General features: G+C 49.0%; 2 protein-coding genes across 2 annotated transcripts in view; one reads left to right on the top strand and one right to left on the bottom strand.

Moving 5' to 3' along the window:
• Positions 1–3,338, top strand: part of DMTF1 (cyclin D binding myb like transcription factor 1) — a 28,855-nt gene extending 25,517 nt beyond the window's left edge. The window contains exons 16-17 of the mRNA XM_064702980.1: positions 1,325–1,472; positions 2,008–3,338. Coding sequence (XP_064559050.1) covers positions 1,325–1,472; positions 2,008–2,117 — 258 coding nt within the window. The 3' untranslated portion in view covers positions 2,118–3,338. The remainder of the gene's footprint in view (positions 1–1,324; positions 1,473–2,007) is intronic.
• On the bottom strand, positions 3,164–12,538 carry TMEM243 (transmembrane protein 243). The gene is made up of 4 exons (XM_064702981.1): positions 12,195–12,538; positions 6,197–6,247; positions 4,894–4,998; positions 3,164–3,849 (listed from the first exon to the last, which is right to left on the bottom strand). Exons 1-4 carry the CDS (start codon positions 12,270–12,272, stop codon positions 3,727–3,729), a joined length of 357 nt encoding a protein of 118 aa, XP_064559051.1. The 5' UTR covers positions 12,273–12,538; the 3' UTR covers positions 3,164–3,726.
• Positions 12,539–17,488: the final 4,950 nt, after the last annotated feature.

Here is a 17,488-nt window from a genome sequence, read left to right on the forward strand (position 1 = left end):
CAGAAAAACATGCCTACATTTTGTTTTCTTTAAGTCAGTGTTATTTTTATGAGCTTGCCAGGGTTGTATTGTCACTGTGGGTGGGTAGTGGGAGGCAGGCAGTCATGCTGCAGGGTTTTATTATTTCTGCCTGGGAAAGGTGCCCATTTGCCACAATGGCTTCTTTAGTTTTTCACGCCTCCTCTTCCCAGTTTCAGGCCCTGCAGCCCAGTGCTGCTGTGGGCAGAGCTGTGTGCTCTGCTGAGAGCTGCTCCTGCAGGCCAGGCACACCGTGCCCTTGTGCATGGGACCTTGTGCAGTTCACAGGTTGTCAGCTCCTCTCCAGCAGCATCAAGGAAGGGATTTTCAGACAGCTCTCTTTGCAAAAACACTGTGCAGTTACATAGGGAAACAAGTTTTCCTACAAAAAACAAGGTGGAGGAACATTGGGATTTTCTTAAACACAGAGGGCTGTAATCTCAGTGATAAATCCAGGTACCTTCCATTGTGTCAGCAGCAGTTGCTAGAATTTTACATCAGGGATTCCTGAAGTTTGAACAAACCTTATCCGTGTTGCACATGAAAAACTGGAATCCAGATATCTCTGCTGGTTCTGGCAGTGATGTGTGGGATGACTTTTCACTGCATTTGTGGAACCAGGAGTGTGCTTTGACACTGAGTCAGCCAGATGTGTTGCTGCCATTCCAGTACCACAGGAGCCAGGGAAGAGGCAGGAGCAGCAGCAGTGGCAGGACTGGAAGAGAATGAGGGTACTGACAGCTGTACCTGGAAGGAATCAGTGTCTTGCCAGTCTTGTGGTACCATTAGGTTCAGCAGAACAAGTCTGGAGCCAAATTCCAGCCAGTGACAGACCAAGCAAGGCACAGCAAATAAAGGGGGTCTTTTGAGCTCTGTGTTCAGTGTCAATTCAAACTTGACAACAGGAGTTGTGAAACGTAAGGTAAAGCTGTTGGGTTTATGGAGCAGGTAAGTGCTATAATGGTAATGCTTCAGTCTCAGAACATCTAGACCGAAAGCAGTGGAAAAGCCTAAATATTCCTCTTCACAGACTTACTATTTGACTTACAGGGGAACATTTTATCACCACCTTGCAGTGTCTTCCTTCCTCTCCACATTGCTTTACAGGGTAAAATTCTTCTCATCTTGTTTTTGGGTGCCTGCACTAAGATAACATGCCCTCTAAATGCTGAAATAAACTATCTCAGGCGGTGACATTTCAATTCAATGAGATAAAACTCATCCAGAGTGGAGTATGGCTGAGCAATGCAGGTTTTTGTTTGTGTTACCATGAATACACTCTCATGGCCTGTTCTCTGTTGTGCAGGATCTGGGTTCCCCAACAATAGAAGAACAAGTTGATCAGCCTACAATAGATGATGAGACTGTGCTTATTGTTCCTTCTTCCCATGGTTTTATCCAGGCAACAGATGATATGGATAATGAATCAGTCTTGCCCTTGACAACTCTCACAGGTATGACAGTCCCTGTCATTAAAGCAGTGTACAGAGCTTCTGAGTCTCTGCAGACAATGCTTCATACATCCTTGCTTTCTCTAAAATAATTTTACATATCAGTGCTATCAAACTGCAAGTAACCTAGCAAATACTCCTCCCCAGAGGAAGCATCTCCCTGTAGAGCCATCAGAGGGTCAGCAATGATAGTGCAACACCTGATGGATGGAAATGTGAGTCACACCATTGCATCCATATCCATCTATATATCACTTACCTTCTCTAAAGATACTCACACCTGGATGTGGTCCTGTGCAAAGTGCTCTGGCTGAAGCAGCTGTAGCAGGGGGTTGGACTAGGGGATCTCCAGAGGGCCCTTCCAGCCCCAGCTATTCTGTGATCCTGTGAAACTAGAACTTGCAAACTGCCCAGTTTGAGCAACACTGCTTGCAATTGGTTAGAATTCCAGGCTACATTTCCTGTCTCCTAAATTTGTGTTTTATATCTTGTTGTAATGGCACAGCAATAGTTTTAATGCTTTTTTTTCCCTTGCCAGATCCTATCCTGCAGCACCATGGAGATGGGTCACACATTATTGGCTCATCGCTGGGCAGTCCTGACTCAGAAGATTCCAAGGATGTTGAGGATTTAGTGAGCTGTCCCTGAGAAGCAGCAGTGGTGTCCATTTCCTATTGACCATGTTTGCATTGTGAAGTTAGTTACAACCTGTGCCACGTCTCCAAAGAAAGCAGTCACAGTCTGTCTCTTTGAACAGGAGCTTCCAGTGTGAAATGGCTGCGGTGCACTTTCTCTGCTCAGGCTGTTTCCCTCACCAGGAGGGAGGACTGAGGTGCCACGTCTCACTGGGCTGTTCCAGTGTGCTGAAGAGCCTCTGTTGCAGTGCTCACAGTGCTCAGCTCCATGCAGTCAGTTCTGATCTGACTTGTTACTGATGTGCTGAGCTGCACACGTGGAAAACTGGACAGAAGTCAAGGATTGTGGACTGGAGCCTCTTAGTGCCACAGCAAGTAGTAGTTTGCACAGGTTTCATGAAGAATGGGTGAGGATTTTTGCACTTACTGACTCTTGTAACACATGGAGTAAGAGACTGTTACATTTCAGGAAGGAGTGAGTTCCATCAGACTTCAGGGAGCATGGGCAGCATCGTGAAGCTGTGGTGTGTGCTCCCATCTCACCTGGCTCGTTCACATGTCTGTGGCATAGGAAGAAGGCAGAAGCTTATGGGACTTGCCTGGTCTGCTTGTTCCTGAGGAGTCCATTGCTGGCAATGGACAGAGCTCAGAAAGATCACTTGTGGAAAATCTTGGGGTTTTTTTGGTTTTTTTTTTCTTTCATCACTACAGCAAGCGAAATAAAAAGGGAAGGGCTATGAGAAAGGGAAGCTACTGGGACCCACCAGCCTCCCCCAACAAGCTGGGAATTTCTTGGAGATTGTTGTGAGTAGGTTGGAACGTTTGTTGCTGTTTACCTGACACTACCAGCCACCTCTCCAGATGTGATTCCTGCAGCAAGTTAGTAAATGGGGAGTGGTGTGGAGGTGGCAAAGTCTTGGAGGAATAGCTCTGTGAGAGTCTGGACATAGGGCCTCGAGGCAAAGAAGGCCAATTAATTCCTGCATTGTTTGAAACAGACACTAGGCTGAACAGCAGCCTGTTAGCTAGGAATCAAGAGAAAAAGCTATAGAAACTAAAGACTTGTATAAATTATTTTATTTATTTCTGTAATTAGCTCTTCATAATCAAGAGTTGGTCTTTTTCAGTCTGTGGTTTTGTTAATGTGAAAAATAAGTTGTAGTTTTAAATGGTTGCCTAGGGAACAGAAATAATTGTATATTCAGTTTCAACAAAATAAAGAGTATTTGTCTTACTTGACTGTAAGATGCCATTTATTTATACTGCCACAGATCCTTTCAGTGCTGCAGTTTATTTGTACAGTAATAAAAAAGTGCAGTTTTTTTCCAAAATGAAAAAGCTTGTGCCATTCTGAAACATCAGTACAACTGGAATGTTCATTAAGCGCAACAGTAGCTCTTCAAAAAAAAGCAGAATGTCACGTCTTATGGCAATAATTCTCCCCAACAAGAGGGACATTACATATACATTTACATGAAAATCATGTACTGATTTATCCTTGCACAACCCACTTCTTTCCTCTCAGGCTGATGGTTCTCACTTGGATGTCTCGAGTGGAGCTGAGAGCTGAGCTGGAAGCAATTCTGACACAGCAGCATCATTGCTGGGTATTCCAATGTCCTTCATTTACCCACTTCATGGAAGTACAGGTTGGCACATATACATAACATGACAATAGAAAACAATATGTAGTAAATTAGATTTCTAAATTTGGGTTCCAGGTCTCCTTGTCGATACCAGTAGATCTAGAAGAGAAAAGGAGTTTGTGATATTTCAAAAAGCCAGGTATTTGAGGAAACTATTTTTGGTAACTGATTTGGCAACTTGCAGGTTTTGGTGATTTAGTTTTGGGGTTTTTTTCCTTCCTGTGAAACAATCCAGCTTCCTGTGGCCAGAGGGACTGAGTGTGTGTGTCTGTATGTGAAACAGGCCCTGAGGACATGTGCTGTCAGCTTTGCTGAGAGGGAGGGAGAGTGGGTGGCTTTAACTCTCAGAGCTGGCTCACCCTGGTGGATGAGGACAAACAGCAGCTTTGCACTGACACAGCCTATTCTGGGCAGAGTTGTGGCCACCAGCTGTAGGATCAAAACCTGGGACTGGCCAGGCAATGCAGAGCAACTTCCCAGCGTACCCAGCAGTCAGGGGCTCAGGGCTGCTCCAGGTCACAGCTGCAGGAAGGAGAATGCTCCAAGTATGAAAACCACAGCAGAAGGAGGAGCCACCAATGTCCCTGCCCATGGAAGTGGGGTTGGATTGCATGGTCTTCGACAGCCCCTTCCAACCCAAACCATTCTGTGATTCTGTGAACTCAGACCTGCCAGCTCCCTTTGCCAGTGCTCGGGACCAGCTCCTTTGGAATTCTGCAGTTACTGAGTAGAGGAACATCTCCCACTTGCTGTGGCTTCCTACCCCTGTAACCCATCCCCTGTGTTTGAAAGGACACTGACTAATGCAAGTGTAGGGCTGATCCGACTAAAAGTGTCTTCTGCAGCACAATCCATCTCTGCATTCCCATTTCAGGGCTCTGCTCCCTGGTTTCCTACTCTGTGACTGCACTGGCAATGCCACAGAGATGACAAGTCTTGCACCACAGCTGGGCTGCAGGAGCTGGCTCAGTTCACACACCCTGCAGTAAATACAAAACCCACTGCCACTCACTCATTGTCAGCTTGTGTTATGGAGGCAGGAAAGCTTTTCTAGGAGAGTGTAAAAAAGAAGGCAGCACCACGTAAAGCAGGTTTTACTCAGAGCCATTGACTCAAAAGCACGGCAAACGTGGCGGTACTTACAAGAATGCCAGCAGAAATGCAACACAAGGAGATGCAGAAAGCAAAAAATACATTCACAGGTTTTGGAGGTAGTTGTGGGAAGACAAAAGCACTGATTAGAGTGACCTGTATGGAGGAAAACAAAGATGAGGATTTCAAGATTTCTGGCCAGAGCTGCTGTGAGAAGAGGCTCAGCCCAAGGGCTGGAGCAGAGCAGCGCTCACATCCTGATCTGCACACCCCTCCCTGGCCTCTGCCTCCCACCCCTGAGGAGCTGAAGGAAGATGTGCAAGTCTGGAGGAAAACTGCTTTGATACAGCTGCACACTGAGAGGAGTGAGAAAAAATCTTTGCCAAAAGTTTTGCCACACTGGCTCATTGCCACAAACCACCCTGCAAGTGGCCCTGAAGCCATCAGGCCCAGGGGTGCACACTGCCCATGCAGGAGCATCCCTGAGATTCTGTTTATAGGGGTTTCAGGATGAGGGAAGAGACAAGGATCTAACTATGTTCAGAAGGTTTGATTTATTATTTTATGATATATATTATATTAAAATTATACTAAAAGAATAGAAGAAAGGATTTCATCAGAAGGCTAGCTAAGAATAGAAAAGGAATGATAACAGCTGACTGTGACTGGCCATTAATTAGAAACAACTACATGAAACCAATCACAGATGCACCTGTTGCATTCACAGCAGCAGATAACCATTGTTTACATTTTGTTCCTGAGGCCTCTCAGCTTCTCAGAAGGAAAAATCCTAAGGAAAGGATTTTTCATAAAAGATCTCTGTGACACAGCCCTTTAGCCAAGTGTTCCACCAGCTGGCACCTCCCTGTCCCCACAGCTTCCCTGCACCCCAGCTCTCCAACAATCCCCCCATGGACCACACTCATGGTCTCCAGTTATGTCTGTGTTGGGTTTGTCTTTAAAGCTTGGGGAAAGCACAGCTCAACACAAAGGGACAAACTTTGGGAAGACTTATATAAGCCATAAATAGAGGACAATAAATCATAAATAGAAGGAAATAGAAGCAAACACGCTCTCCTGGCACATAATGCTTTGTTGTCTCGCCCAGCCTCATGTTCAGCCAGGATGGACAATCTGCCAGAGAACTTTGGGATTTAATTGCTCTTAAAGAAATGTATTTCCCTTCTCCTGTTGTCAAAGACTTTCAAGAGGTAGAAATGTCCCAAAATGACTGCCTGCCCTAAATCAGAGCCTCTTTGGTCATTGGAAGCTTCACCAGCCATTTTTGGGGAGGAATTCTGGTTTTCTCCCTGTCATTAAAGATGCAACATGAAATGGGATGGGCGATACTTACTACAAGCAGCAAGGTTGTTAAGCCACCAACAACTAGATTGATGATTCTGTCCTGAAAAAAGAGATGAGTGTTAATGTGTATCTAAAAAACTAACAACAAAAAAACCCCAAACCACATAAAACAGAGCATTACCCAACAGCACTGAGAGCATCAGCCAGCATCCACATTATTGCAGCACACCAAGGCTCCCTGCTCAGCCCTGCCCCACACAGGAAGGTTTCCCCTCCCTCCACGGACCCCAGGGAGGTTGTACTGGTCAAGGCCTCCTGCAGGTTTGCTCATTTGCAAATGGCTTCTCTGCTACATCTAAATCTATTACAGTTGTGCAAATTGTATTTAAATCTTATTTTTTAAAGTGGGAGTGCACAGATGGAGGTTGTCAGAAAAAGCTTTTTTTAGCTTCACTGCCTGAGAATTAATAGACTGATAGAGTCTAAGGTGGGAATTTGTGGGCTGCTGGCAAGGAGGTGAAGCGTTGCCCACACCCCAAATGCTCCACCCTAACACAGTGGCTCTGCTTGGACAGACAGATATCCCCCCTCACTGCTTTCTGCTGCTCCTGATCAGTGTAAAACAACTGGGAGGACACAACTTTCTGCCCCTGGGACAAAGATCCCTCAGTGACAGCATCAGTCCCGTCCCAGTGGCATCAGTGTCACTGGCTGTGACACTGGGCTGTGTGACACAGGCTCACAGGAGCACCCACAGCAAGGTCCTGTATTGATGAACCTTCTGGAGTAAAAAACAAAGGAAAAGAAGAACCACATTCCAATCCCTGCCAGTGCACTGCCTCCTCCCTGGTGCTGCTCTCAGTATAAACATGTATCACCACATGCACACAGCCAGGTGTGACACTCCACACAGCTGACAACTCAAATCAAAGGCTAAAACAGATATAGCAGAATAAACGTGCAGAGGGAAAACACCCCAGACTTCAATTAAGTGTTCTGAGAGTCATTAAGTAGGTATGGTGAAGGGAAAGTGAGAAAAGAGTTTGAGCAGTGAGAGCATTTTGCACAAATGCTTTCACTGGGCAACACGAGCTTCCCTCCACCTGCTCTTGCATGGTTCTTGCCTCCTAGAATTTGGATTTGAAGAGGGAGAAGTCCCAGACCATCAAGAAGTAACACATGGCAGCAGCAGGGCACCAGAAGAAAGCAAAGAGGAGGCAGAGAGCAGCAAACCATGAATTTGTGGGACACCAGCAGCCCTGACCTGAGGCTGTGGAGCTCAGGTTGAGGCGGCTCAGAACAGGTGGATGCTGTGCCCTGGTTGTGCTCATCCCCAGGGGACAGGGCCACAGCAAGCAGACTCCAAAACCTCTCCTATCAATCCCCAACTCCTCTTTGTAAAACAAAACCACTGATGCTCCTGCAGCCCAGAGGTCCCAGTGGTTGGAGCAGGGAGAAGTGACTCCCTCTCCTCCATAGGAAATTGTCACCAGCATCCCCTGGGCAAGGCCCTCTCCAGCCAGGCACAAACCCCTTCTCCTCACTGGCATTTCCACACACAGAGTTGGTGATGTGGCAGCAGCCTCAGGGCCAGCTATGGGACACCCACCACTGACCCCACAAAGGAACCAGGAGAAGTAACCCCAGGCAAACAAGAGAAGCAACTTGAAAAGTGCAACCATGAAATGCTGCATGAGAGCAGCACATCATGACAGCTCAGCTGGACTCCTCCTCCTCACCTAAAAGAAAGAACTAAAAGCTGACTTTAGGCAGGACATGGAAGGGTCCTTACCCTAAAAGCCACTCCGGCACCAGGAGAGGATGGCATTTCTGTTCTGCCCCTGTCCTGCAGACCTGGCTGAGCCCACCAAGGCAATGTTACAGAAGGACACCAGAGCTGGTATTCAGGCTCAGCTCCTCTATTCAGGGTGGCAAGAGGTGAGCAACTGGATCCCTTGTGCCAGGAGGAGAGACAGCAGGGAATGCCAGGGAGCAGAACCAGCAGTGGGTCACCAACTGCAGAGCTCACCTGGTGAGCACAGGGCACAGCCAGCTCTGCAGAGAGCTCAGAGGGATGGACACACAGTCAGTCACCATCCAGAAACTCAGCCATGCCTGCTCCTCATTAACTGAGACCATTGTGCCAGGACAGGCTGGACTGGCAGGAGAAGACAAGGGGGTCAGACCTGACAGCAACCATGGAGCATTTCTCTCTTGAGTTCCAGTGTGGGAGAGAGCATCCCCCAGCACAGGGACCTCTCATCTCACCCTGCTGACTGAGGGACCTGCCAGGGCCAGCAGGATCAGGTACAGATGCCAGCAGTGCATCCAGTCCCTGTGGCCAAGGCAAATTTTCAAAACACGCTGCTGGCACAAGAAGGTATTTCAGGATGCAGGGATTAGAGACACTGATCCTGAAATCCTGGGCTTGGCAAAGCAGTGAGAGGCTGAATTCCCCAGTGCCCACTGACACTTCAGCCCCAGGCAGCTTAGCACAGCAAAAAGGTTAAAAATACTCAAGCAGAGGCCAAGACGGCTAAAGGGATTGGGGATGACGGAGCCTTTCACCTCCACACTGTGTCTGAGAGCACAGCCTGGCCAGGCAGACACTGCTGGGCATGCAGGAACTGCCTGTGGACAGCCTTGGGTCCTACAGGTCACCACCAGCACAGCTGATTCAGGGAGGATTTTTCTCCAGCATTGCTATGTACTGCAATAGCTGCTGGAGGAAAAGACAAAAAACCCCAGCAGGGACACCAAAACTGAGAGCCTGAGGTGACCTGGACCAGCCCAGGGTACTGCACACACACCCCAATTTCTGCTGGAGCCCAGCAGTGCCCCCATGGGGGTCCCCATTCAGCCAGGCAGGAGATGAATTCCATGTCTCGCTGTTGCACAAGATGCATTTGGAAACAGGAGGGTTCCTGCCCTGTCCTTTTCTCTGGGGAGGGGATTGCAGGGGCTGGAGGCACCAGAGTTCTCCCAGGGAGCCTCTCAGTGCAGTCTCCTCTGCCTCCATCTGCCTCTGGAAAGGGACATGAGGTCAGGAAGCGTCAAATCCTTGCAAAGCAGGAGGGCACAATCCAGGATTCTTGAGGATCTGGGTCAAGGTTACTTGGAGCAGCAGGGAAACTGAGGCTAGGCTGGGACTGTGTCTGCTCTCCCTCCACAGGCTGTGACAGAGGAGCAGCTTTGCTCTTTGCTCTATTCCAGCTCAGCACCTTCCATCCCTGAACCCTCCGGGTTAGCAGCGTGTGGGCTGAGCCCCCAGGGATCCTGAGGGAGGCTTGGCCAGGAGAAGGGAAAGGGCAGGTCCCCTGGAGCGTGGGTACCTGGTGCCATCTCTGCAGGAGTGACAGAAAGGCCATTTTTATGCCTGACATCAGCCAGTCCAGATGGTCAGCAGCCATTGCAGCCTGAGTGCAGTGCCAGGCCCAGCCTGGTGGAACTGCAGGCCAAACAGGCTGTGCCCAGGGCCATGCTGGACACCCACCCTCTGCAGGACATGGGGACATCCTGGTGTGTCCTCAAAAGCTCATCATTCCCATCCCAAGCTGCTCAGTCTCTCTATTGCCTTCTTTCCAAATTAATTCCCAATTAACTCCCACCACACAAACACCCCCACCATGGAGGAGCCCAACTTTGAACTTCTCTCCTGAGAGGTGCTGCACCTGTGGCACTGTCCCCTCCTTGCCACCGTGCAGCTGTGCCTTTGCCTTGTCTCACACCCCTCACTGCATCCCTGGAACCACAGCTGCATCCACAGAGCCTGGCACTCACTGGTGCCGCGTTCCTGCACTCCCTCTGCCCAGCAGCCACTTCTGGGCACCACCTTGCCCCAGTCCTGCTCAGCAGCACACAGGAGACCCAGCCTGGCAGCTGGACCACGGCAGGGCAGGGGGGTGGGTGCTGCTGCCCAGCTCTGCCATCCCCACTGAGTGGCTTTGCCCTCAAAGTCACCAGCTTGGGGACCAGGAGAGTGCAGGAAGGCAGGAAGAGGGAATCCCCATCTCTACATCCATTTTCAATTGCTGGCAACCCTAATTTTGGGCTCAGGGCTTCCAGGGGCACGAGCACTGCCCCTGCCCCTCCCAGCCCGAGCAGAGGATCCCAGTTTGCCAGTATCAGCCATCCTTTGCAGAGACCCAAAAGCAGAGCTGGGACAGGGGCAGACACTCCTCCCGGCAGAGCTGCTCCCGTTTAAAGGCAAAGTTTGGCTTTTCCACTTCTGACCCAGAACATGCCAGCTCGGGACCTCACCAGCGTTCCTTCCTAAGCAACCCCAGTGAACCAGGGAGGGAAGGACCCCGGGCCAGCACAGAGATCCCCCGTCTGTGGGACATGGGTACAGCAGCAAGAGCCCATCTGACAGATCCCAAAACAGCCACAGGAGACAGGCAGGGGGTGAAGTGCAGGACGCTGGATCCCCACCAGAGCCCAGAACTGAATTTAACATCCCACCTTTATTATTCACCACTCCCCCTTGTGAGAACTGGCGTAGCTGAAAAAAGGAAGGGATCAGGCATCGAAGGCTTAACCTGGGCTGGAAAGTTTGGGAGTTGTGTGCCAGACTGCTTCCCTGCTCCGATGGCACATCCCACTCCCCAGAAGTGCCCATCGCTGGGAGCTTCCCAAAATCCCTGACCCAAGTGCCCCAAAACCTCCAGCGCTCCCATCAGGGCAGCACAGTTAGTGGGGTACCTGTCCCCCCTCAGTTCATCTCCTTGGGGTCCTGCCTGTCCTACAGTGAGAGCATCTCTCTCTTGACTGTTTCTCATCCACATCATTCCATTTTCCCCCGAAAATCTGCTGGGTATCACTTTGTTCTCATTAAACATTATAACTAGCAGCAGTTCCAAGTTCTTGCAGGGAGGGCGGTGATGGATTTGATTCACTTCTGAATAATCTCAGGCACTTTCAGCCTGCACCCCCAAACACACACGAGTGTGTAACCCCTCCAAACAGGGGACAGCCCCAAGTCACGGACGGATGATGTGACACTCCAGGTGATTCCCGAGGGATCCCGGTGCCGGGCAGCTCCAGGAGCCCCCTCCATGCCGGGCACAGCCCCGCAGCAGCGCCGGGAGCCGAGCGGCTTACGGGGATTGACACCTGAGGAGCCGCTGTGCCACAGCCCAGGAGCCACCGCCAGCTCCTCCAGCTCGGCAGGAAAATCAGTGCCCAGGAAGGCACCAAACGCAGCCCCCGTCCCCATCCCCTTCTCATCCCCATTCCCATCCCCGTCCCCATTCCCATCCCCATCCCCCAGATGGGGTTATAGGCGGCCCGGGCTCCGCAGGGCACACCCGGGTGGGACACGGCGGCTCTGTCACCCCTGCCCGTGTCCAAACCTTTCCCAGCCCCATTCCCAGGGTGCCCCCGACCCCCAAGTTCCCGACAGAGTTTTGGGGGGATGTCGCTTTGGGGAGGATTATTTGAAAGTTGATTTCCTTGCGAGGAGGGGGGAGGGAATAGTTTTGTGAGTTATTTGGGGAGGGGGTCGTGCTGGAAGGGTTTAGTTCTGGGGATATCGTTCGGGTTTTTTAAAAAATTGGCGCGGTGTTCGTTTGGGGTTGATGGATTATTTTTGCTTTGGGGCACTAACTAGGAGACGGTTGTTTTTGTTTTAATTCAGGGTGGTTTTTTTATAATTACGCCAAATTAAAGCTTTTCCTTCTTTTGGAATTTGAGGAGCTCCTTTAATATTTTTTCTTTGGGGTGCAGCCTTTCTGATTTCTGACGCTGTTTGGAGGGGGACCGAGGATTCTTTCTTATTCCATAGGGATTTTTAAATTTGTTGGCAGGATTCGGGCAGGTTCCTGGCTCGGGCGGGCCGCTCCGTGCCGAGCCCGGGGGCAGGGTGGGTGCCGAGCTGCCGCTCACCGGGGCGGCCGGGAAGAGCTTCCCCATAACCGGGGGGCATTCACACCGGCAGGGAGCGGAGGGAAGGGGGCACTACGGGACTCGCAGCTGCATTTCCCCCGGGGCGGTTCGCATTGCCGGGGGTGTTTGGGGGCAGCGGGGTGCCGGGCTGGCGGGTCCCTTACCCTGGCCGAGGTCTCCCCGAAGAGCGGCCGGTTGTCGGCGCCGCCGGTGCCGTACCCGCGGGCGGGGAATCCCTCCATGGCGCGGGGGCGCTGCGCCGGCGGCCGCGGGGGGGCGCCCGCTCATCCTGCGCCTCCGCCCCGCCCGCTCCGCGCGTCCCGCGGGCCGAGCCGGCACCGGGAACCGCACCGGGAACCGCACCGAGAACGGCAGGGCCGAACCGGCACCAGGAACGGCACCGGGCGGAGCGGCACCGGCACTGCCACCGGCACCGGAGAGGCGGAGCAGCTCCGGCCCGAGCCCCGGCCCCGGGCGGGGCGGAGCGGCGGGAGCGGCCCCTGCGCGGGTGCGGAGCCGCCGGCCCGGCCTGCGGGGAGGGGAGGGGCGGAGCCAGCGCGGCCGGTGCCGATTTGTTGCTCAACAAAAGTTGCGGTATTTGAGCAAATCTTATTAAGGATGATGATATGGCTGCTTGGAGGAAGGAGCCTGATTTGATTTGGTTTTGATTTTTCTTATTATAGGTTTTATTTTATTTTGATTTTTTTACTCGATTTGATTTTTCTTATTATAGGTTTTATTTTCTTATTCTTGGGGGGTTTTTTAAATTTTATTTTGTTTTCCTCTGTTGTGTTTTACTCTCATAGAATCACAGAAGCAGAATGTCCTGAGTTGGAAGACATCCAAAAGTAACATCAGTGCAATTCCTGGCAGTGCACAGCACACCCCACAAACCTCACCCTGTGCCCGAGAGCATTTCCAAACCCTTCTTGAGTTCTGTAGGCTCAGTGCAGTGAGCGCTGCCCTGCAGAGCCTGTTCCAGGGCCCAACCACCCCCTGGGTATAAAACCTTTTCCCAATATTCAACTTAACCTTTATTTTACAGCTGTTGTGTTTTTATTATATTGTAATTTATTTTATTTTATTTTTTAGAGGCTTATTTATTTATTTATAAACATCTGATCCTGCTAGAGCTGAAAAATTAACTCACATGTGCTCTTCCTGGCCCCCTACATGAGTTACCCACCTAAACTAGATAAAAGAGAGGGATTATTCCTGGAGCTAGGATTGGTAGCAGTAAAACACCTTTCCTATATACGTTCCTTAACCAAAGTTGTCCCATGTCCCAGCTGCTGCTGCTGCTGCTTTGGAGCTGATTATGGGTTTGCATGTGAGAAAGCCTGGGGGCATAAATTTTATTGTTATTTAAATTTTTAAAAAATTAATTTTAATTTTATAATTAAATTTTATTTACATTCTTATTTAATTTTTATTTAAATTAATTTATATTGATTTGAGGTCTTTTTTTAACTTTCTAATTAATTTCATTTTTTCTATTCACATTGCTTGGTCTCAGAAAACAGCTTTACTTTTGGATGTCTCCCAGGCCATCATGGACACATTCTTTCTCCAAGTGCATTTTAGGACGAAAAAAAGCCAATTAAGATGCATTAAATGTTGTGGCTTCCCGGACAGATTGTAAGTTTTTTGTTCAAATCAGCTCCGTGGCTTCCCCTGACCCTGCTCTCTCCAGGAATTCCAGGGGGCTTTTTGCCCTGAGAGCAAACTCCCCTAAATATCACTGGAATTTAGGAGAAACCACATGGCCATTTCCTTCTTGCTGGATAGAAAGGATTTCCAGGCCAGGTCTGTCGGTGAGAAGATCAGAAGGAAGAACACCAGCTGCAGATGGGAGCTGTCAGGGCAGTTGCTCTGTTGGTGGCTCCAGTTCCTGTCACCAAGGTCCTGCTGCAGGTCCCTGGTCACGGCTCCTGGGAGCTCCCCAGCTGTTGAGCAATGGTGGAATCAGCTCCTCTTGCGAAACATTTCTGTCATTTGAGGTCTCGAGTGCTTGCCCTGGGGCCGTGCTGTGCACACAGGGCTGGAGCACTCCAGCTGCTCTCTGAGCTCTGAGCTCAACAGCTCCGAGACCAAAGCGCTGCTGCCTCAAAGGGGAAAGGTATTGAATTCAAGTGAGGCTGGGAAATCACCACAGCTCAAAGGGGAAAAGTATTGAATTCGAGTGAGGCTGGGAAATCATCACAGCCTCAATGGGAAAAGTATTGAATTCAAGTGAGCCTGGGAAATTATCAATCACAGCTCAAAGGGGAAAGGTGTTGAATTCAAGTGAGGCTGCGAAATCATCACAGCTCAAAGGGGAAAAGTATTGAATTCGAGTGAGGCTGGGAAATCATCACAGCCTCAATGGGAAAAATATTGAATTCGAGTGAGGCTGGGAAATCATCACAGCCTCAAAGGGAAAAATTATTGAATTCAAGTGAGGCTGGAAAATCATCCCAGCTTTGCCAGGGTACCTGTTGCTGATTCCCTGACTTCTGGGACTCTGGCTGGGCCCTCCCAGGGGGCTCCTGGCTTTGTGTCAGGAAAGAGACACACACAGTATCTTTTTGGTCTTCAGGTTCTTGTCTGTTGTTATCTTATCTAGAGTTTTGCACGCTGCCCACACCAGGCTCAGTGCAAAAAAAGTGGTGCTGGAAAAGCACCACAAAAATTGCCAACAATCTCTCATTACAAGGTCTTTTAAAGCTAAACTATCCAATTAAGAACTGACACCTAGATTATTTTCCCTTTTACCCAAATAACTGATCCCACAGAGTCCACAATGCAGACTTTTCCACCCAATTACAAAATGCCACCCAAACCCATGAAGAAGAAGGAAGAAGAAGCGTGAAGAAGAAACCCAGCATCTTGCTTCCATCCACAACATACTAAAAATCCCAAAACCTCAATTTCTCACCAAGTGATACACCTACACTACTCTGCAATCCACCCTAGTGGATTCTAGTCTGTTCTGGAGTTTAGGAAACTTTCTCCCTGAATGAGGGTCAAAGTCAGTGCTCCCCTGGAGGTCTGGGCACCCCAGAGCAGACAGGGAAATATTCCCAGTGCTCTGGGTTTCCACACAGCTTCAAAGGTGAAAAGTATTGAATTCAAGTGAGGCTGGAAAATTATCACAACTTCAAAGGGGAAAAGTATTGAATTCAAGTGAGGCTGGGAAATGATCACAGCTTCAATGAGCTTGACTGTGTCCTGAGCCGAAGTACTGGGTGGGAAGGCACAAAGGCCTCCTGGAGCCCTCTGTTCCCAGGGTAAGCCTTGGGGAAAAAGGATCTCCAGAACCCAGTGGAGACTCTTCATGTCCTCTTGAGCCACTTGGTAAAACACAACCCCATGGTGTGAAGGATGTGGCTTCCTGACACACAAGTGCTCTTGACCTACAGAACAGTTGGTTCTATGCTCATTTTTCAGTACTTGTGTGTTAATTATTTCCCTGAGCAGGCTCTGGCTGTGCCCAGATTAAACACTGAGGGGGTTGTAGGGTCTGGGTGGGGCATGGCAGTGCTGGAGGGGGTGACTGTGGGAGTGCCCTGCATCATATACTGCGTTTAAACTTGGAGCTACGGCTCAGTGGGACAAAGAGACTTAACCTTCTTCCAACATCCCCTGAATAACTGAGAACAAATGCAAAACACAGGCAAAACTTGCTGAAAACCACAAATTGTTACTTGTACATAACAATCAATGAATCAATAATTAGAGAATACTGGAACAAGGCAGTTACTTGTTTCTCAGCCCATGCTTTGCTATAGTATCTTGTTTTTTAAGTGCTACACATCTTCTACACTTAACCAACCTACACCTCTCCCACCTGGACTCACTTGTGCATTAAAGTGCTTCCTGGGTGATGAGATCACTTTGTAGACAGCAGTGAGAGTCTTTATTGAGCCCCTAATGTAACAGACCAAACAGATTCACTTCTTTCTACAGTTCAAAGTAAGTATCTTCAATATTCAGTGAAAAGTACCTATGCTTCTCAGGTCTGAAATAAAAAATAACTTGGTATTTAATAGAGGAAGTAATATCAGAGGAAATCTTGGATGATTTAACACTGGAAGGATTTGTTCTGCTCAGGTTGGACACAACTCCCTTGGTCTTGTTTAGTGTGTTTTACATTTATTACAGTTGGCTGCATCTGTTACAGCAGTTCCAAGGTAGACATGCTAAGCTTTAGCTCTCCTTCCTCAAAAATATTCCTGGCATTACTTCCTAGAAATAGATTTGGCCCATAAATTGCAGAGAGCTTTGGGGTCTCTTCAGAACATCAGCACCAGACTATAAAAGACTATATGCTTTCTCCTGTCTAATATTTTATTTATATTAAAAGTCATCACGTGTTTTTCTCTGCACTCTGGGTGAAGGTTTAATTCAGCACATATATGAAAATTTCCATATATCCCAAGGCTAATTATACATCACTGTCACTGATGCTGCAGCCCCTGTGACTCACCAGCTGGCTGCTGGAGTGCCAGGGTGGAGCTCAGTAACTCATCTGGGCAGGCAGTGCTGCCTTCAGCCCCTCACTGACCTGGCTCCCTGGTGCTCTGAGTGTCCTTTCCAGTGATCTAATGTGCTGAGGCCTCTAATGCATCAATTTATTCCATAGCTCTTTGGTAGCAGGGCTTTTCTGCTGCCTTTTATCTTAGTCTCAGCTCCAGCAGGAGCAGACCCTGCTCTCCTGTCTCCTTCCCTGCAGCAATTTCAGCTTCCTGACACAGTCATTACTGATTACAGCTGGTCATTGGCTTTTGCACTTTAAATCAGCCCTCAGCTCCCAGCATGATGGCCATGGGGCTATTCCACTTGGCACACTTTATTCTGAAAGGACAGCAATTACCTCAGAACTTTCTAACAAAGCTTCCACAGCACAAAACTTCTGGGGCAGCCAGGAGCCGTTTTCACTGTGTTTACAAGTCCAAAGGAAACCTGACTAACAAACTTGGTTTGTTACAACAGACTTTAATCTCATCTCTATGAGCCCCAACCTGAGGAAATACTCTGGAAGAGGAATAAATGGACATTTACAACACTGAGATCCCTCTCCATCATCCCAGAAGAGTTGGGCTTGACTCCCTCTACAGAAAGGGGCACCTGACTCTGGCAGATCATCAAGGGACAGCCATGCTCCCCCCAGTGCAAGGGTCATGATTTTCTGTTAATCCTGCTATGCCGAGATTGTACATTTCTTACTTTTGCTGGGGGCACAAGTTCTGCTGAGAGGACAGGAAGTTTCTGTAGAGAGTGTGTGAAAGGAGAAGAGAATCTAAAACCTCTAAAGTTTGCAGTTTCCACAGTCAGTTTTACCTAGTAGCTGCCTACAAGGACCAAAAGGTTTTAAAATTGGTACCAAGAGGTGTCACAGACATATTCAAACTTTAAAAGAAAAAAGAAACAAAACCAAAACCAAACAAAAAACCCCCAAACACAAACAAACAAACAA

The sequence above is a fragment of the Zonotrichia leucophrys genome, chromosome 1A (assembly GCF_028769735.1).
Source record: "Zonotrichia leucophrys gambelii isolate GWCS_2022_RI chromosome 1A, RI_Zleu_2.0, whole genome shotgun sequence".
NCBI lineage: Eukaryota > Metazoa > Chordata > Aves > Passeriformes > Passerellidae > Zonotrichia > Zonotrichia leucophrys.

Excerpts from the sequence above, each read along its gene's own strand:
- TMEM243 (XM_064702981.1), bottom strand. The coding sequence starts at position 12,272 with ATGGAGGGATTCCCCGCCCGCGGGTACGGCACCGGCGGCGCCGACAAC. Across the intron at positions 6,248-12,194 it reads TCGGGGAGACCTCGGCCAGG|GACAGAATCATCAATCTAGT; the intron begins GTAAGGGACCCG and ends CTCTTTTTTCAG. Across the intron at positions 3,850-4,893 it reads GCATTTCTGCTGGCATTCTT|ATCTACTGGTATCGACAAGG; the intron begins GTAAGTACCGCC and ends TTTCTCTTCTAG.